General features: G+C 42.0%; 1 protein-coding gene across 18 annotated transcripts in view; it reads left to right on the top strand.

Moving 5' to 3' along the window:
• Positions 1-21236, top strand: part of LOC103545992 (zinc finger protein 709-like) — a 515885-nt gene that overhangs the window by 416958 nt on the left and 77691 nt on the right. For 6 of the 18 annotated variants that reach the window (XR_011541458.1, XM_070625408.1, XM_070625415.1 and 3 more), the window contains one exon: positions 3726-7099. The exons of 10 other annotated variants lie outside the window; for them this stretch is intronic. Coding sequence is in view for 2 of the 8 variants with exons in the window: in XM_070625408.1 (XP_070481509.1) it covers positions 7078-7099 (22 nt within the window). In the remaining 6 variants the exon portion in view is untranslated. Of the gene's footprint in view, positions 1-3725; positions 7100-21236 lie in introns of those variants that run through there. 2 more of the 18 variants (XR_011541457.1, XM_070625407.1) reach the window with 2 other exon arrangements.

The raw sequence follows: 21236 nt of genomic DNA, 5'->3' as shown, positions 1-21236 counted from the left end.
CAACTAGAAGGACCCACAACTGAAAATTCACAGCTATGTACCAGGGGGCTTTGGAGAGAAAAAGGAAAAATAAAATCTTAAAAAATATATATATAGATATCTAGGAAAATATTTAACCAAGGAGGTGAAATCCTTATACAATGAAAACTATAAGACATTATTAAAAGAAATCAGTGATGATATAAAGAAATGAAAAGATATTCCATGCCTGTGTGTTGGATGAATAAATATAGTTAAAATATCTATACTACCTAAAGCAATCTACAGAGTGAATGCGATCCTAGCCAGAATCCTAATAACATTATTCATGGAAATAGAACCAAGAATTCTAAAATTCATATGGGACAACAAAAGACTGCGAATAACTAAAGCCATCTTGAGAAAAAAAGAACAAAGCTGGAGGCATCACAATCCCTGACTTCAAAATATACTACAAAGTCATGGTAATCAAAACAGCATGGTATTGGTACCAAAACAGACAGCACAGATCAATGGAACAGAATTGAAAGCCCAGAAGTAAAACCAAACATGTATGGGCAGTTAATCTTTGACGGAGGAGCCAAGCACATATAACACAGAAAGGAAAGTCTCTTCAATATATGGTGTAGGGAAAACTGGACAGCCATGAGCAGAAGTATGAAAGTAGACCATTATCTTTCACCAAACACAAAAATTAACTCAAAATGGATTAAAGACTTGAAGGTAAGACGTGAAACCATAAATCTTCTAGAATAAAGTATAGGCAGGACACTCTTGGACATCAGTCTTAGCAGCATGTTTTTGAATACCATGTCTACTCAGGCCGAGGAAACAAAAGAAAAGATAAACAAGTGGAATTATGTCAGACTAAAGAGCTTTGGCAAAACCAAAGAAACGAACAAAACAAGAAGACAACCCACCAACTGGGAGAAAATATGTGCAAATCGTATATCTGATAACAGGCTAATCTCCAAAATATATAAAGATCTCATTCAGCTCAACAACATAAAAACAAACAACTCAATCAAGAAATGAGCAGAGGATATGAACAGACACTTTTCCAAAGCAGATAGATGGCCAACAGGCACATGAAAAGATTTTTTAACCACACTAATCATTAGGGAAATGCAAATCAAAACTACAGTGAGCTGTCACCATATACCTGTTAGAATGGCTATAATCACCAAGACAAAAAACAACAAATGTTAGAGAGGATGTGGAAAAAAGGGAACCCTCATCCACTTCTGATGGGAATGCAAACTGGTGCAGCCACTATGGAAAACAGTATGAACATTTCTCAAAAAGTAAAAATACTAATACTGTATGTTTCAGCTATCCTGCTACTGGCTGTTTATCCAATGAACTTGAAAACAACAATTCAAAGAGACTTATGCACCCCTATGTTCATTGCAGCATGATTCACAATAGCCAAGATGTGGAAGCAATCCAAGTGCCCATCAGCTGATGATTGGATAACGAAGAAGTGGTACATATATACAATGGAATACTACTCAGCTGTGAAAAAAGAGAAAATCATCCCATTTGCAACAACATGGTTGGAACTTGAGGGTATTATGTTAAGCTAAATAAGGCAGACAGAGAAAGACAGACATCACAGGATTTCACTGATATGTGGAAGATAAACAAACACATGGACAAAGAGAACAGATTAGTGGTTCCCAGATGTGAAGAGGGTGGGGCAGTGGGCATAAGGGGTAAAGGGGCACATATATGTGGTGACTGATCATAATAATGTACACCTGACATTTCACATTATAAACTATTATGACCTCAATAAAATAATTTTAAAAAGTGCAGAATGAGGTGAAAGACAATTAGTAGATTTGTATATTTAATGAAGATACAGCTTAGACTGTAGGCTGTCTAGGTTTCCTGAGAGAACCAGGGAATCAGACTGCTGGAAGGACACGTGGACGATGAGAACAAATATCAAACAGGGGCTTCAGGAAGTATTTCTCCAAAGGAGCCAGCATTTCACTGGAGTATTTGGTAGAGCAAGTTATGCCCCCAGGACATTGGTGGAAACAATAGAGCAACAGCCAGCAGTTAATCTAGTTTAAGCACAGGTTGTGTCCATGGAAGAGGAAGAGAACCCCCATGCCACTGTGTCAGGACAGCAGACACAGCCAAAGCCATGCCCGATTCCAGGGGCTAAGTCAGAAGTTTCTCTCTGTGTGGAGGGCAGGGAGTTAGCTAAAATACTCTGCCGGGTCACTGAACAAAGAAACAAGCTAATAATAATAAAGAGTCCCAGTAGGAAGCGGACCAGTACCCAGTTGCTACAGTATATTACCTATAACGTGTGGATTGTATCAAAGATATGAAACATGCAAAGATCCCAAAAAGTAGGAACTGTACAATGGGGAAAAAACAGCAGTTGAACAAATAACCCAACAATTAGAGGAAACTGCAGTAAAATTAACAAACGATGTCTCAGCAGAGAAAAGGGAGGTTAGGAGGCAGAGGGACAACATATTGTAAGTGAACAAAGAAAAGACCTGTCAACCAAAAATCCTATATTCACTAAAACTACCTTGTAAACTATAGAGATGAAATACTTTCCCAGATTAACAAAACCTGAGAAAGTATATTAATAGCTGACTGCCTTATGAGATGATTGATGGAGTTCTTCAGGTTGAAATCAAGTGACCCAGGATGTTAATTGATATCAACATAAAGAAACAAAAACACCAGTATAGGTAATTATATATATGTGAGATAGAGAACAAATACCGATTTTTTCCTTTCTTTTGGCTGATATCAAAGGACTGTATAAAATAGTATGTACTTAATGTGCTGGTGTCCTTATTCCATATAGAACTGTAATATATGTGTAATTTGTTTGCCATTAAAAGCCTTAAGGTCTTGAGTGGGAGCAAAGCTGTCTTGTGCTACGGAAGTGTCGATAGACAGTAAAGAAATAAATGTAACAAGATATTATTGGTTTTAGCATTACTTGATAATCTTGTAATTAGATTACTTGTAATAATAAATAAGATTACTTGTAATCTGCATAACAATAATGCCACAATAATGGCAAAAGAGAATAGAGCTATATATGAGTAAAGAATCTATGAACACTGGAATTAAGCTAGTATAAATCTGAAGCTCCTTATTGTAAATTAAGAAGTTTATGTTAAATAGTAAAGGAGCCCCTAAAAAAGAAAGAACTTAAAAAGTATAGTGAAGTTATTTAAAAATTAAAATGCTATGTTAGAAAATATTCAATTAATGCAACAGAAAGCCATAAAGGAGTGGAGAAACTGAAAAGAACATGAGAATTCAAACTTACATTAAAACTAAAAAGGCAGGTATCATTGCAACTAGGTCAGAAATCCTAAATGTGATTCAATTGCATGATCTAGACAGGAGGAAGTGATTGTCACCTCAGATTAAAACATACAAACCATGATCTAAATATATGCTCGGTACAGGAAGCACACTGTAGACTCAAAGATGCAGATTGGAAGGAAAAGCAGGGGAAAATGTACATCTGGATTCAGCCCCCCAAATTTAGCTGGAGAGATGACACAAATATCTAGGAAAATAGTCTTTAAAACAAAAAATATTACTAGAAGTAATGAGGAAACTCATGTCGTACCTGAGGGGTGAAAGTTTATGGCCTGCAACTAAAGCAGTACAAAGAAATAAATTTATAGCCATTAATGCCTATACTAACAAAGAAGAAATATCTCAAATTGATAACCTAACCTTTTTTTTAACAGGTTTGAAAAGATGTGGCACCAAACCCAACAGCAAGAAGAAAAGGAAACAACAAAAGTTAGAGCAAAATTAATGAAATGAGAAATAGAAAAGCCACAGAGAAGATCAATGAAACCAAAAGTGGATTTATGGAGAGATTAACAAAATTGACAATTTTTTTTTTTGAGGAAGATTAGCCCTGAGCTAACTACTGCCAGTCCTCCTCTTTTTTGCTGAGGAAGCCTGGCCCTGAGCTAACATCTGTGCCCATCTTCCTCTACTTTATATGTGGGACACCTGCCACAGCATGGCGTGCCAAGCAGTGCCGTGTCCGCAGCCGGGATCCGAACTTGCAAATCCCGGGCCGCGGAGATTCAGAACGTGCGAACTTATCTGCTGTGCCACCGGGCCAGGCCCCAAAATTGACAAATCTTTATCCAAACTGTTCTACAGAAAAAGGTGGAAGAATCAAATTCAAAGAATCAAAAAGAAAGAGGGATAATTCTATTGGACATTACAGAAATAAAAAGGATTATAAAAGAGCTCAATGAACTATTGTATGGCAATAAATTAGGTAACTGAGATGGAATGGACAAATTCCAAAAAGACACAAACTACTGAACCTAAATCAAGAATAACTGGAAAATCAGAACAGAACTACAGAAGGGAAGGTGTTGAATTGGTAAACAAACCATCATCCACAAAGTAAGGCTAGGCCCACATTGTTTCAGCACAGAATTCTCTGAAACATTCAAAGTTTCTTAATACAGATTCTTCACACACTCTTCTAAAAATTAGCATGGAGAGCATAGTTTGCACTCATTTTGTGAGGCCAGTTACAAAAAATTCCAGCAAACACAAACCAGCATAAAAGAAAAGAATTATGCACCATGACTAAGAGGAATTAATTCAAGGGATAAAAGGTTTGGTTATTATCCAAAATCCATTTATGTAATCAAGGATAGCAATGGACTAAAAAGCAAAAATGGCATCACATCATTTCAACAGACTCAGGAGAAATAATGGACAAAATCCAGTATCCCTTCACAATTAAAGCAGTCAGATCACCAGGAACAGAAGGAAACTTCCTAATGTCACAATGAGCATATATGGAAAACCCCCAGCTGATATTACATTTAATTAGGAAAGACTGGATGCTTTCCCCTTGACAGTTAGGAACCAAAGAAGGATGTCTGCTCTTGCCACTTCTATTCTAGAATATACTGGAGATTTCTGCTGGAATCCTTATGCAAGAGAAAAGAAAATCAAATGCATAAAGATGGGTTAGAAAGATGTAAACCTCTGTCTACTTCCAGCTGAGGTATGTTTTTAGAAAACTCTAAGGAATCCACTAAAAAATTTATTGGAATTGATCATTAAGGTTAGCAAAATGGTAGGATACAAGATCAAAATATAAAACTCAATTGTATTTCTATATATGAACAATCTGATAATGAAATGAAGAAATATTGCTTTGAGAATAAATTCAAAAGAATCACATACTTCAGAGTCAACTTAGCAAAAGAAGTACAAGATGGATGGCGAGGAAAGTGCAATATATGGTCAAAAGAAATTAAAAAGGTATCAATAAATGGCAAAACATCCCAATTTCGGGCTTGGCCCCGTGGCCGAGTGGTTAAGTTCGCGCGCTCCGCTGCAGGCGGCCCAGTGTTTCGTTAGTTCGAATCCTGGGCGCGGACATGGCACTGCTCATCAGACCACGCTGAGGCAGCGTCCCACATGCCACAACTAGAAGGACCCACAACGAAGAATATACAACTATGTACTGGGGGGCTTTGGGGAGAAAAAGGAAAAAATAAAATCTTTAAAAAAAAAAAAAATCCCAATTTCATGAATCAGAAGACTTACATTGTTGAAATGGCACTATTCCCCAGATGCCCTGAGATTCAGCACATACCTGACATTGATGCCAAATGATTCCTCTATACAAAGTGGCAGGCTCTTTCATAAAATTATGTGGAATTGCAGGGGAGTCAGAGTAGTCAAAGCAATCTTGAAAACAGAAAAACAAAATGGTAGGACTACCATTTCTTGATTTCAAACTTTGTCATATGCACTGGTAATCAAGAGTGTGTGGTACTGGGTCTGGCCTCGTGGCCGAGTGGTTAAGTTCACGTGCTCCGCTGCAGGCGGCCCAGTGTTTCGTTGGTTCGAATCCTGGGCGCGTACATGACACTGTTCATCAAACCACGCTGAGGCGGCGTCCCACATGCTACAACTAGAAGGGCCCACAGCAAAGAATATACAACTATGTACCGGGGGGCTTTGGGGAGAAGGAAGAAAATAAAATCTTTGAAAAAAAAAAAAGTGTGTGGCACTAACACAAGGACAGGAATACAGATCTATGGACAGATTGAGATTTGAGAACTAAACCCATACCTCTGTGGTCTAATGATGTTTGAAAAAATTGCCAAGTTTGAGGCAAGAATATTCTTTTTATAAACTGGTGCTGGGCCAAGTGGATAGCCATATGCAAAAGAAAGAGGTTTTATCCTAAAGACCTAAAACTGAGTAAGCAATAACACAATTAGATAAAATACAGGGAGAAATTCATCAAGTTGGATTTGGGAAAGAATTATTAGATGAGACACAGAGCAAAAACAGGAACAACTACATTATTTGCACGTCATCAAATCAATAACTTTTGTGCTTCAAAGGACACCATCAAGACAGTGAACACACCCTTTGGAACTCTTGTGCACTACTGCTGTGAATAAAAAATTATTTGGATGGTATGAATGCAACACGGCAGTTCTTCTAAATATTACAAACTGAGTTACTGCCTGCACTAGCAATGCTGCTTCTGGGAATTGCAGTAGATTTGAAAGCAGGGACTTCGACAGATATACGTCCACTGCTGTTTATACTAGCATTTTACACATTTGCCACAATGTGGAAGTAACCCAGGTGCCCTTCAAAGGATGAATGGATCAAGAAAATCTGGCACATACGTACAATGGTGTATCATTCAGCTTGGAAAAGAAAGCCAATGGGCTACAACTGAACTATACAGTTAAAAAATGTTGAAAACGCAAATTTTATGGTATGCGTATGGTACCACAATCAAAAGCAAAAATTTTAAGGCAAGAGAGTGAAAACACAACCTATAGAATGGAAGAAAATTCTGCAAATCGTAATTCTGATAAGGAACTTGTATCAAAAATACCTAAAGACATCTTCAAACTTAATTAGAAAAAGTCAAGAACCTCTAAATATAGTAAAGGATCTGAATACACTGTTTCCAAGGAAGACAGGGAAATGGTCAAGAGCGTATGAAAAGATGCTGGGCATCCTTAATGAGGAAGGAAACGCAAATCAAAAACCCCAGTGACATACCACTTCACCCCCACCAGGATGGCTGGAATCAAGATGTGCGGTAAGAACAAGTGTTGTTGAGGATGTATTTAGAAATTTGAACTCTCACACGTGGGTGGTGAGAATGTAATATGGTGTAGTTACTGTGGAAAGAGATCTGGGAGTTCCTCAAATATAAAAACTAAAATTACCATGTGACCCATCAATTCCACTCCTGGGTACTTAGTCACATTGTGTGTGTGTGTGTGGGTGTGGTGAGAAGACTTCATCCGCTGTCTTAGCAAATTTCAAGTATACAACTTGTATACATATATCAAGTCATCGCACTGTGATCTCTAAATATGGACAGTTGTGTTGTTCAGTTATCCCTCGATAAAGCTAAGGGGTAGGGGAAGAGTTTCCAGGTGCATCCGACATTTATATACTGACATCGTTTTTCTTGTATCAGGGAAAGGAGGTCAACTGCCTTAGATGTGGGTATTATAGTGGTTAACATTTGAACGGTCTCTACAGACAAGAGCAAAAACTGATCTAAAATAAATTTCCTTCCAGTGGCAAATGTACACCTGAGACTTTAATGAATACATGTCCTACCCTGCGGTTACACTGAGAAGAGTCCTTACGCCCAGGCTAGGACTGTGGGATTCAAACTTTCTTGTAGAACCAAGTGTTCTGGGATACTTTATCTTCGCCTGTTTTTTGGTGAGGAAGATTGGCCCTGAACTAACATCTATTGCCAGTCTTACTCTTTTTGCTTGATGAAGAGTAGCTCTGACTTAACATCTGTTGCCCATCTTCCTCTATTTTGTATGTGGGACACTGCCAGAGGGTGGTTTTCACGACTGGTGTGTAGGTCCGCACACGGGATTTGAACCTGCGAACACTAGACCACCTGAAGCGCTGTGCGTGAACTTAACTGCTACACACTGGGCCAGCCCCAATGGACTCTGTCTTAAGTAGGAAATGAGTGGGCTGGGGAGGGATGGGTGGAAGGCTCATTGCTAACAAGGATCGCTGAATAAAAGGGAGCCTGACCCTTTATCACAGATGGTGAGGTCACATTTAAGTGTCAGCGTTTCTCAACAAGGGTCGCCGTTCCACGTTTGGCCTCACAGGCTTGTCACAAGCCCGTGGCCCCTAGAGGACATAAGATCCTATTATTTCCGTGTCGCCTGGCCTGGTTCACTCTCATGGTCTGTACTTGGTTTATTTGAAACTCAATCAGGACTTCCCAGTGCACACCGGTGCCCACTGTTCACAAAGAACTGGGTGAAAACAATAGAGGCGGCGCCAGGCCAGGAAAAAGTTCTGTTTAAATGCAAACATGCCAGGTGAGTCCGGTTCCAGCCTAGGAGGGTTCAGCTAAAGGCTGCGGCCTCCCACCTGCTGTCACTCTGGTATGAGGGGGCGGGGCGTTCAGGACCGTCCAGTCAGGGGAGCCGTTGGCGCAGGTGGGTGGGGCCATGCACTGGACTTCCTGTGAAGGCGGCTTCTGGATGCTGCTGCGCAGCAGGTGAGCTGTTGTCGGCCATAGCGATACTGGTGGATCTGCCGCAGCCTGTCACCTGTGACCTGCACTGGTCGTGGGGATCCTAGGAAAGACTCAATACCCAGGAGCTCTAGAAATGGTGAGAGTTCAGCCCCGGGGTGAGGACACGGGAGGAGGGGCTGGTGGGAAGCGGCGGGGCGGGCCCCGCCTCCCGCGGTCCTCTCCGGGGTCTGCGGCCCGGAGTCAGCGGTGGCGCCGCTCGGCCCTCAGGCCCCTCCGGCCGCAGCGTGGGGGCGGGGCCGGCAGCCGGGCCCCTGGCGTCCTGCGGTCCCTGCGCGCGTCGACTTGGACCGGAGCGTCTCTGGGCAGCTGTTCGCCCGCAGCCCCGCGTGTCCCAGACGGTGCGGGGCCCGCGGGAGGGCCCGCAGGACAGTCGGGCCTCGGTCTCCGGGGTCTGTCCGGGGGATGAGCTGTGGTCTTTGGGGTCCCCAGGGCCTCCTTTCTCCTCGGAGGGGACCCGTTTTCTCCATAGTTTTCCAGTTGTTTGGGGAGCAGCGTCTCAAATCCACAGTCCTTTCCCGCCAGGCTGGCTCTTCCTGGGACTGACAGTAAATCTGTAAATTTCCAGAGGCCTCCCCGCCCTCCCAAAGCCACTTCTCCTCTTTCATTTATCCTCACTTCGTCCTGCATGGCGCATTTCCAACAGACCTAATATTTTAAATGTTTATCATCATCCCCCAGAGCCATGGATGGCTCTATTTTCAAAATTATATTTGTCTGTGGGTATTTTACAAGAGAGGAAAGCAGAGAATAACCACCTGGATCTACATTGCAGGAAATCCTTGTGCGTCTCCCCCAGGATCATCTGGGCTCAGACATCCTATGGCAAGTCCTTTGGGCAAGGGCTCCTCTTGGAAAAATGTCCTGGGTGATCTTTCCTATTGGCATGGTCCCCGCCCCCCCAAGTTTGTGAATGAGAAAAAATTATTCACTTATTTAAAGTCTCTGTTTTTCAATAAGGGTAAATATATTTAATCAGTAGAGCTTGGAAGATAATAAAAAATAGTTCCAAACAGGCAGCAAAGAGTTGAATTTCAGAAAAAATGTTCCTTTGTTACATTCCATTTATTTTTATTTATTTATTTTCCCGCTTTATCTTCCCAAATCCGCCCCCCCCCCCCCACCCCCCGGTACACAGTTGTATATCTTAGTTGCAGGTCCTTCTAGTTAGGGCATGTGGGGTGCTGCCTCAGCGTGGCCTGATGAGCGGTGCAATGTCCGCGCCCAGGATCAGAACCAGGGAAACCCTGGGCCTCGCAGCAGAGCTCCAGAACTTAACCACTCAGCCACGGGGCCGGCCCCAACATTCCATTTATTAGAAAGAATACTTTTTTCGCTCTTTCTTAGCTTGAACATATGTAGTTAGTTTCTGAGGTGTGTTCCTGACTTTTGGATGTTTTCAAATGAAATTCCAGGGCTTAAACATGCAAACCGCAAGTGTTCATGTGTGATTTCTTGTCACGGAAATAATGTCACCACAGGACCAGGAACAGAATTGTCATACCAAATCATGCATCTTTGGCATAAGAGCTATTTTGAGCTGATGATTATTAATAAACAGCAGACAGGCAAAGCTCTGAAAACCTAGTAGAAGTTAACCTTTTGTAAGGAGAATATACATTCTAAGAGAAATGTCCCTTTGTAAGGGTGCCTCCTTCTCTGCATGGAAGGGCAGGATGGCTCTAAATCTCTAGGAACTCTTACCAGTGGAGAATGCAGTGAGTTAAATCTGCAGGACAACTTGACCCTTGTTCACTGTGCTTTTACTGGTAACCTCCCATTACTAACTCCATCTATAGCAGGATGTTAAAGCTCTTTTTCATAGGAGGTGGCCAGCCAGGAGCCTGTGCAGAAGAGAAAGTTTTGATCTGCCAGTCAGACCTCATCCTGCCAGGTCTTTGCATCCCAGCCGGCCCTCCCTGCTCTTTTAAGCCTCAGCCCACGCTTTGGATGAGGGAGACGGAGTTGAGAGCCTGTCCTCCTGTCTCCTTGCCAATCGATGGCACAGTCAACTGTTTCTTCTTTCAAAGACTGATGTGTCATGGTCTCTGGTTCTGTGTGCATCAAGTGGTGAGCCCTCTCTCAATAACAGTAATAATTGACATTTTTTCCTTAAAGAAATAGACATTTGTGCTTTTCTAGTTGAAGTGGTAGAAATACCTTATACTTTTTTTCTCTATTTTCCATGGAAGGACTGGGTTTCATTGATTTTGCTGGATTATTCCAGCACTGGGTTTGTGTGACTTAAAATAACAATGATGTTCCAGAGCATCTCCAGTGGAGAGCAGAGGCCCCCAGTCCAAGACCCAAGCTAAGGCCCCCTTGACCCTGCAGAGGGAAGGCCTTGCAGGCCCAGTTGTCCTTCCTGGGGAGCCACCCCCTGCAGGTGTGCTACTGCTCACACCCCCATGGAAGGAGCCTTTATCCTGAGAGGAGCTGCAGAGCCCTGGAAAGCTGGGGGTGCATGTGCTCATGAGGTGGGGAGTGATGCCCTTTCTGAGGTTCTGGTTGTGGTTCCTTAGGCCTGGACCTTTTAAACGTTGTTAGAGTTTTGTATCGACCCTGTAGGTGCACTGAGAGTGTAATCTGTGCACAGTGAGGAAGTCTGTGAAGATCAGGTGTTCCATCCTGTGGACAAAGGGTTCATGATTTTGGAGTTCATGTGGGTCAGAACCTTAGACTGAATCCGGCTGAGAGTTTCCTCACATGTGAGAGTGGGAACCTGGGGGAGGCAGTGCCTCCATGCTCACAGGAGAGGGAGGGTGTGTGGGGCTCCCAGAGTTCATTCCTGTGACTGCTCAGGGCTCCCCACCCTCTTTCACCAGGGACTCGCCCTCTCCCGGGGATCTGTCTCAACTGGGAGAGTCTATACCTCAAGTCTGGGAATATGGTCCCTTTCTGAGAGTTGGTTTTCCTTGTGAACTGCAGGCCAGCAGGCTGCTTCTATGAGCTGATTGGAATATTCCTGTTTCTGTCCTCGAATTCCTTGATCAGTTGAAGATTGCAATCCTCTGATTCTAGTTTCCATTTGCACTTGGCTTTGGAAATGTAATGTCAGAGATATGATGTGAGCAAGGCAAGAAAATTGTGGAAACGAAATTTTTTTCCATTTAGACAAGAGAACCTCAAGATGTGAGATGGGTGTATTTCAGTTCTCAGGTGCATTTTCCATGTTTAGGTCAGTTTTGTGTGTCCATGTCCCTAGAGAACTTTGACATTTAAAAGCCTATACTATTCCTAAGGCAAATGAATTTCATTTATTTTCTTATTGTTTGTGTGTGTGAGTGAGAGGAAGATTGTCGCTGAGGTACCATCTGTGCCCATCTTCCTCCATTTTATGTGGGATGCTGCCACAGCCTGGCTTGATGAGGGGTGCTGGGTCCACACCTGAGATCCAAACATGCGAACCCCAGGCCACTGAAGCAGAGCAAATTGAACTTAACCGCTATGCCACGGGGCCAGCCCCTGAATTCTATTTTAATGGATGTGGTGTAAAGGCACTTGAATTTCTCTTTTCATTGATATGAGGAATCTGGTCAAAGCTTGTGTAAACTTTGGAATTCCTAGTTTATTTCAGGGCTTAATTGCAAACCCCTAAGGTATTATAATATGCTACTCCTTCCTAAAAGTGTTCCCAGGGTAAATATAGTAGAGGCACAAACAATGATGCCCTCTGTCTTTTTACAAAGAGATTGGTAAAATTTTTATTGTTTACAGTTTTATATCCATTAGTGTTTAGAGAATTAAATCTTGGAATGGTTTCCTATGTAGAAGTGTTAAAACTAAAAGTTATTTAAAAATAATGATCTGGGGCTGGCCCTATGGGTGAGTGGTTAAGTTTGCACACTCTGCTGTGGCAGCCCAGGGTTTTGCTGGTTTGGATCCTGGGCGCCGACATGGCACTGCTCATCAAGCCATGCTGAGGCGGCATCCCACATGGCATAACTAGAAGGACCTACAATTAAGAATATCCAGCTATGTACCCAGGGGCTTTGGGAAGAAAATCGGAAAAAAACGCAAAGTAAAATCTTAAAAAAAAAATAATAATAATGATCAAACATAGAAAAATACGACATATATAAATGTCTCTCCGTGTTTTATTTTATTTTTTGTTGTTGAGGAAGACTGGTCCGGAGCTAACATCTGTGCCCATCTTCCTCTATTTTATGTGTGGGACACTGGCCCCAGCCTGGCTTTGTGAGTGGTGCATAGGTCCGTGACCAGGATGCAAACTGGTGAACCCTAGGCCGCCAAAGCAGAGCATGTGGACTTAACCACTCTGCCACTGGGCCAGCCCCTGTCTCCCCTTATTTTAAATAAATAATGCATGGGAAGGTTTAAAAAATTCCTAAGAGGGGAAACTCGCTGAAGGAGACTCCCTGTCTGCACCTCCTGCCCCACTCTTCTCTGACTCCAGCCTCCCTCCCATGACCAGTTTTGATCACTGCTTCACCATCCTATTAGTGTTTCTTTATGTAAAAACAAGCCAGTGCGAATGCTTAGTTTTTCACCCATGTGTTCTTGTAATGAGTGGCCAGGGTGCACATATTTGCTGTTTGACTTCTGAACACTTAAGCCTCACCCTGCCTTTTCCCCTGGGCCTTCCGACCTGGACAGGCTGATGAGAAAGCCTGGAGGCTCCTGCACTGTGGGCTGCTGCTTGCTGGGCAGCTCCTCCTGGGCGCCGTGCTGCCCTGTGTTGCCCTGTTGACCCCACCAAGCCCAGGTTCTAACTGCAGAGGACACTGAGTTGGCAGTTCTGGTAATTCCTGTCCTCTGAGAGCAGGAGTCTGGGAATCAGGCCCTCCTTAATGTGATCTTTTGTCAGTGTCTTGGGTGGCATCTGTCTGTCTGTTAGAGTGAAGGTGAGAATGAGGCTGGAGTCGCCTTGACATCAGGGGGAGTCTGCGGTTATGAAGATGATTGTACCGTCACTGAGCTGAGCCCCTCTGATGGTCACTCCTTCAAGAGCAATTATTTCAGAGAGAAAGAAGTGACAGGAAAATGCAGCCAGTAGGAAGCAAGATTCCAGAGGGCTCACCAGGGCCCCTAAGTCACTCTGCTGCTGCAACAGAGGGTCTGTTCTAACAAAGATCCTGACCATCTGGGTTATAGTGACAACACCCCAGTCTGACTTTGTCAGAGCAAAGGGATTAGTTCAAACCAACTTAAGTCCAGGCATTTGAACTCTATAAAGCAACCAGTTGTCATGGAGGTGGCTTGTAACCTTGACGGCAGTGATGTGAAGCCCTCTGGAGGAGAGTCTTAAGTTGTCCCTGGAATTCTGACGCAAGAGCCCCCCACTATCTGCCGTTAGAGCTGCTATTGTCACCTGGTACTGAGACCTCTTAAAAATAGAGGCTCTCACAAGCACTGAGCATGTGACCCTCTACTGAGGTGCCTGTTGTGCCTTTGGCCCTGGAAGCAGCACCCTGCTAGCTCAGCCCAGCTGCTGACACCTGCTTGTTTATGGTGGAGCCTCACCATGGCCCTGCAGCTTATGCCACCTGCAGGAGGGGTAGTGGCCTTGCTGTCTTCAGTTCATTAAAAGATGCTAGGGTGATGGAGGAGGTCACCCTCCTCCAAGTCACTTTGGTTCCCTGGGTAGTTCCTTGGGGTTAACTGGATGCACAGCACTAGGGAGTGCATAGACTTTAAGGACAACAGCACACATTCATACGTGATGGAGCTCAGTGGAGTTGCTGCTGTTCATCCCTTAATTGGGACATCCCTGATGAAGAATCAAACCAAAGGATCACCAGAGTTAACCAAACATCAGGCAGTCACCTGACTACTGGCCAAAATTGGCCTCAGCTCTATGTGTTCACAAACTCTTGGAAGACTGAGAGAAAGAAGGGACAGGAAAGTGCAGCCAGTAGGAAGCAAGATTACACAGGGCTCATCAGGGCCCCTAAGTCACTCTGCTGCTGCTCCCAGCCCTGTACCTGTCCCAGCAAAGATCCCGACCCTCTGGGTTATAGTGGACCAACCACAGTCTGAGTTTGGCCCAGTGAAGAGATTAATTCAACCCAACTTAAGCCCAGGCACTTGAAACTATAAAGCAACCAGTTGTCTTGCCCCTTTGTGGTAAAAGAATTCTGGAAATCTCTTGACTCAGAGATCCCCAAAATAAAACTCAGAGTCACACTTGTATGTACACTAATAGGTCTACAAATAACAGGACACTCGTCATCCACCCTGGGGTTCTGACACTACTGATAGTGACCTTGGCACTTCTCAGAGGATCCAGTGCTGTGCTCCCCAACAAGGCATTCGATGGAAGTTTCCCGTCCCCTGTGGGTCTCAGGCTCCTAGAGCACAGACTGGCTTATTGAAATATGTTGAAGTCATAGTACACTAGAAGCACCTACGACTAGAATATACAACTATGTACTGGGGGCTTTAGGGAGAAGAAGTAGAAGAAAAGATTTGCAACAGATGTTAGCTCAGGGCCAGTCTTTTTTATTTTTCTTTGAAACTGAGAAAAATTTTTTCTTACTAGTTGCAGTAACATTGGATTATAACATTATGTAGCTTTCATATGTACATCATAATATGTCTCGAATTCTGTGTAGATTACATCATGTTCCCCACTCAAAAACTAATTATAGTCCCTCCCCTCACATGTGAGCCTAATCACCCCTCTTGCCCTCCTCCCCCCTTCCCCTGTGGTAACCACCAATCCAATCTCCGTTGCTATGTGTTTGTTTGTCCTTGTTTTTATCTTCTACTCATGAGTGAGATCATAGGGCATTTGACTTTCTCCCTCTGACTTAGTTCACTCAGCATAAGTACCCTCAAGGACCATCCATGTTCTCACAAATGGTCGGATTTCATCATTTCTTATGGCTGAGTAGTACTCCATTGTGTATATATACCACATCTTCTTTATCCATTGGTCCCTTGATGGACATCTCGGTTGCTTCCATGTCTTGGCTGTTGTGTATAATGCTGCAGTGAACATAGGGGTGCATGTATCTTTATGCCTCTGGATTTTCAAGGTCTTTTATAAATACCAAGCAGTGGGATAGCTGGATCATATGGTCGATCTATTCTTAACTTTCTGAGGATACTCCATACTGCTTTCTATAGTTGCTGCACCAGTTTGCACTCCCACCAGCAGTGTACGAAGGTTCCCTTCCCGCCACATCTTCTCCAACACTTGTTATTTCCAGTCTTGTTGATTATAGCCATTCTGACCAGAGTGAGGTGATACCTCATTGTAGTTTCGATTTGCATTTCTCAGGGCCAGTCTTGAAAAAAAAAAGTAACTTGAAGTCAGTTGAATGAGAGATGTCCTGTTTCAGTCAAAAGGGATGAATTGTAATGTGTCTGTCTTCATCCTTTTTTAAAAAGACAGCAGTTTTCAGTTTACAGAAAAATTGGTCAGAATTTACGTAGTTTCCACATAACCCTTCTCTCTGCATCCACAGAGTTTGCACTCTTTTTCACATTTGGTATTAGTTGTGTACATTTCTTAGAATTTCCAAGCCCATATGGACGCATTACAGTGTACGGTGCACATTAACATTGACTCTGTGTGTTACACACTGTGTGGGTTTTGGCAAATGTGTAATGACGTGGACCCATCATTTCTGTATCATGGAGTGTAGTTTCGCTTCCCTAAAACTCCTCTGTGCTCCACCTATTGACTCATCCCTCCCTCCAACCTCCAAATCCTTCACAAGTAAAGATGTTTCTAGTGCCTCATACTTTCGTCTTTTCCAGAACGTGATATACTTGGAATCACACACTGCAGAGCCTTGTCCCATTGGCTTCTTTACTTAGCAATAGACTTCTAAGCTTCCTCCATGTGTTTTCATGGCGTGATAGATCATTTCTTTTTATCATTGGACGGTGTTTCATTGTTTGGATGCACCACTGATTGACTGTTCAATGCTTGAATGACATCTTGTTGAAAATTCTAACTCTTGCCAATTATGAATAAAGTGCTTAGGTTTCAGCTCATTTGGAAAAATACCACGGAGTGTGATTGCTCATTCTTACTCTATGTAGTGACAGTGTATTTTATTCTGAAAGGAGGTTCCTGTCTTCCACTGTGGGTGTTCCAAATCCCGTTTCCACCCTCGATGAACTAGGATTCCCTGTAACTTTGCATTTTCACCGATATTTGCTGTTCTGAATATTTTGACTTTTACCCATTTAATAAGTGGTTAGTGATCCCCGTTGTTGTTTTCTTTGCAATTTCCTAATGACATTTGATGTGGAGCATGTTTCATATTGCTTATTTTGCATCTAGATCTCTCCTTCAGTGAGCTGTCTGCAGATCTTTTGCCCATTTTTTAATTGCATGTTTTTCCTCTGACTATTACAGTTTAAGAATTCTTGGCAGGGGCTGGCCCCGTGGCCAAGTGGTTAAGCTTGCGTGCTCTGCTGCAGGCGGCCCAGTGTTTCGTTGGTTCGAATCCTGGGTGCGGACATGGCACTGCTCATCAAACCACGCTGAGGCAGCGTCCCACATGCAACAACTAGAAGGACCCACAACAAAGAATATACAACTATGTTCTGGGGGGCTTTGGGAGAAAAAGGAAATAAATAAAATCTTTAAAAAAAAAAAAAGAATTCTTTGCATATTTCAGATGCCAATCATTTGTCCAGTAAGTGTTTTACAGAGATTTTCTCTTTCTCTGAATTGGTGTTGATCTTCTCTTTACACCATCGTTTTCAGAGGAGGAGTTTTTCGTTTTACTTAAAATTGTAAAACTTTTGGTTTTTTCTTTTGTGGACCTTGCTGTTTGGTTTTCTATGTGAAAATTCATCAAGAAACACAAGGTCATCCAGATTTCCTTCTGTGTTATCTTCTAGGAGTTTATTCTTTTGGCATTTTACATTTAGATCTGTGATGTGTTTTGACTTAATTTTCATGAAAAGTGTGAGGCCTGTGTCTACATTTGTTTTGTGTGTGTGTATTTGCACGTGGATATCCATTATTTCTCCCACTGTTCGTTTAAAATACTTTCTTTTTCATTTGAATCTCCTTTCCTTCTTTGTCAAAGTTCAGTTGACTCTGTTCGTGTGGGTCTAGATGGAAAGCAAACTTGCTGTACTCTCTTATTAATTCCGGGAGTGGTTTCTGTCATTGTGAGTTCTTCCAGTTGTTGCATAGAGACAGTCATATCATATGAAATAAATGCCATGAATTTAGCTTCAGGATTTGTGAAGATGTTCTTTCTCAAGAAGTGGAAGTTCTCCTCTATTACTAGTTTATCATAAATGAATGTTGCATTTTCTCAAGTCGTATTTTATATTCATTTCCCCTCCTTTCCTTTCTGATGTTAGTAATTCCTGTCCTTCCTCTTCTCTGTGTTATCTTGAGTGCATATTTCTCAATTTTATTGGTCTTGAGAAACAAGCAGCTTTTTTCTTTTCATTTTCTCCATTGATTTCCCACAATGACATTTATTTCCTTTCTAATTTTTATTATTTCTTTTATTGTGCTTGCTTTGGGTTTAACTTGCTCTTCTTTTTATTCTTTGCTAAGGTACATGCTACGTTAGTGATTAGAGATCTTTGATTTTTCCAGTGTATTTGTTTGATGGCATAAATTTCCCCCTAGATAATGCTTTCGCTACATTCAAGAACCTTTGCTATGCTATGTTTTCATGTTTTTAATTCAAAATTATTTTTCTCTTTTCTTGAGACTTGTAGTTTGATGCTCTGTAGTATTTAGAAGTGTATTTTTGAATCACCACATATGAGGGAGTTTTCCAACTCTTGCTGATATTGCCTTCTAGAGGAATGCCTATGTGATGTGAGAGCCTACTTTGTGTGATTTCTGTTCTTTCAAATTTGTTAAGGTGTACTTTATGTCCCAGAATGTGGTTTGTTTTGGTGAATGTTCCATGTGAACCTGAGAAGAATGTATATTCTGCTGTTCTGTGAAGTATTCCGCAGATTACAATGAAACCCAGCTGTTTCGCAGTGCTGTTCATTGCACGTCTGTCCTTCCTCACTTCCTGCCTACTGAAATGTCTAATTCCCGATGAGGGGGTGTTGACTTCTACAGCTGTGGTACTGGATTTGTCTATCTCTCCTGCATTCCATCAGTTCCTCCCTGAGGTATGTTGCCCCTCTTTTGTTAGGCAGGTACACATGCAGCGTTGCTGTGCCTTCTCAGAGAATAGACCCCTTTATCCGTACCTACTGCCCCTCTATCTCTGCATCTTCCTCAGTTTGAAATCTGCATTGTCTATGATGTCTATTCCTCTGGCAGCTTCCTTTGGATTCGTGTTGGCATGGTCTGTTTTTCTCCATCCCTTTACCCTTCATCTGTCTCTGACTTTATACTTAGAGTGGGTTTCTTGTAGACAACATGTAATGGTATTTTTTGAAATCTATTACTGTGTCTTTCAGTTGTAATGAGACCATTCATGATTAAAAGTGAGTATTGATTCAGTTAGATTAATATTTACCAAAATTTTAATTTTTTCCATTTCTACCCTTGTTTGTCTTCTACCATTTTGTCACCTTCCCGAGCAAAAATTGAGCATTTACTGTAATTCTTTTTCCCCTCTCTTAGCATATCAGTTACACATTCTTTTAAAAACACATTTTACTGGTTGCCCTTGAGTTTTCAGCGTACATTTACAACTAACCCCCCTCTGCCAAGTGACACTGTGCCACTTCACTGTGTGCAAGTACCTCTTAACACCCTGTCCCCAATTTTCCTTTCCCTGTGTCTTGTCACATTGCTGTCATTTATTTCTCTTCTCCATAAGGTTCTTATTACCAAATGCATTGTTGCTAACATTAGTTTAAACAAAGTGTCATCTGTTGTATTAATTATAAGAAACATAAAAGATATTTCCCCTCCTTTTTTCTTCTTCTAATCCCCTACCTTTATCATTTACATTCTTTCTGATAAACTTTCAAACAATTTCATTCAAAGTATGTGTACTCGGGACAAATTTCCTCAAATTTTGTCTCAGAAAGTCCTTATTTCTTCTTTATACCGAAGGATAATTTTGCTTGACTGAATTCTAGGAAAGTGGGTTTTATTTTCAACACTTTAGATCTTTCAGTCTCCTCTGTTGTTGTTGATGGTTTTTGAGAAGTCCCATTTAACTGAAATCTTTGTTTCTTTCTGGCGAAGGTGTGTTTCTTCTCTGGCATTTTTCAGTACATTCTCTGCGTGTGATGTTTCTCTAGTTTCAGTATCATATCCTGGGTTGTGCACTCTTGTACTTTATCGTGTTTAGTGTTCTGTAAGCTTCGTGGATGGACTGTGTGCTGGCTATCATTAATTTTAGGGTTTTTCAGTGATTATCACTTCACAGTTTTCTGTCTCTCTCTGCCTTTCTTTTCCTTCAGGTTTTCCAATTATGTGTATTTTAAGCCCTCCCTTAAAGAGGGTTGTCCTAGGCTTTATGGATATTGTGTTCTGTCCTTTTTGTTATTTTTACCCTTGCATTAGACTCTGGTGAAATAGATTTTTTTTTCTTTAGTGCAGGCCTTATTAAGAAGAGAATATGTGGCGCATATTTCAAAATGTCATTTTTTTTTATTTTTCCAAAATTCAGAGACATCTATTTACCCTATGACTTCAGGGCTTTCTTGGATCTAAGAAGGGTTGTTCATTTCAAGTTTGTTCATTTTCTTCTTGTGAGATCAAGAATGACAGCTTCTAAGCTCCTTAAGTGCAGGATCAGAAGTCGGCAGGGCATCATCTAGAGTGGCTGGTCAGGAAACACTTCCTCTTAACATTGGAGAAAGGAAATTTTATGTTCTTTTGGAGGAAACCACTATTAAATCCTTCATCTATTTTATAATCATGTGCAAATTTAACAGGAAACCATTGTGGACTTCTAGGAGCTCCCTTGAAATCTACAGCTCTCCTTTTTTTTTTTTTTTTTAAAGATTGGCACCTGAGGTAACAACAGTTGCCAATCTTTGTCTTTTTTTTTTCCCTGCTTTGTCTCCCCTAGTCCCCCCGTACATAGTTGTACATTGTACTTGTGAGTGCCTCTGGTTTTGCTATGCTGGACGCTGCCTCAGCATCGGCTACCATGCGGTGCCGTGTCAGAAGTGGAGTGCACGAACCGAACCACTTGGCCACAGGGCCAGCCCCAATCTGCAGCTCTTCCTATACCTCAGGGTGAGCAAAGCTCAGGGTACACTGTTCGCATGTGACCAGAAAGAGCTCTTATGGCACATTATTATCTCAGAGTGTGTTCTGAAAATGGTGAGAAGTAGCTTTGAGGCCCATGAGTATAGTGATACTATGGTCTAAGTTTTCATGGCTTCTTCCTTGTGCTTGAGCTCTCAATTCATAATAATTCCAGCCCCATCAAAGCATACAGAGTGAGAAAGGTAAAACTGTGTTTCACTACAACAAGATTTCTATTCAGCCAGCTGCATCTGATTACCTGTAATGGCGTGGAGTAGTTTAGGACAGTGTGGGCAGCTTCGCTTGGTCAAAGTTTGAATTTCACAGGCCGCCTGGACTCTCAGTTTGGTGATGGGACCAGACCAAAAAGCTTCCAGTTGTTCACTGTGTTTTTATTCACTGAAACATCATGTAGATTTCACCTTCTGCTTCATGGAGTGCTGTAACCAGTGGTTCATATGGAAGAAGATGAAAGAATTTTTCTTAGTAGGAATCATCGGTCCACAAATGATATTTGTTTCA

Source organism: Equus przewalskii, chromosome 6, assembly GCF_037783145.1.
Source record: "Equus przewalskii isolate Varuska chromosome 6, EquPr2, whole genome shotgun sequence".
Classification (NCBI taxonomy): Eukaryota; Metazoa; Chordata; class Mammalia; order Perissodactyla; family Equidae; genus Equus; species Equus przewalskii.
This window is presented reverse-complemented; position numbering and strand designations above follow the sequence as displayed.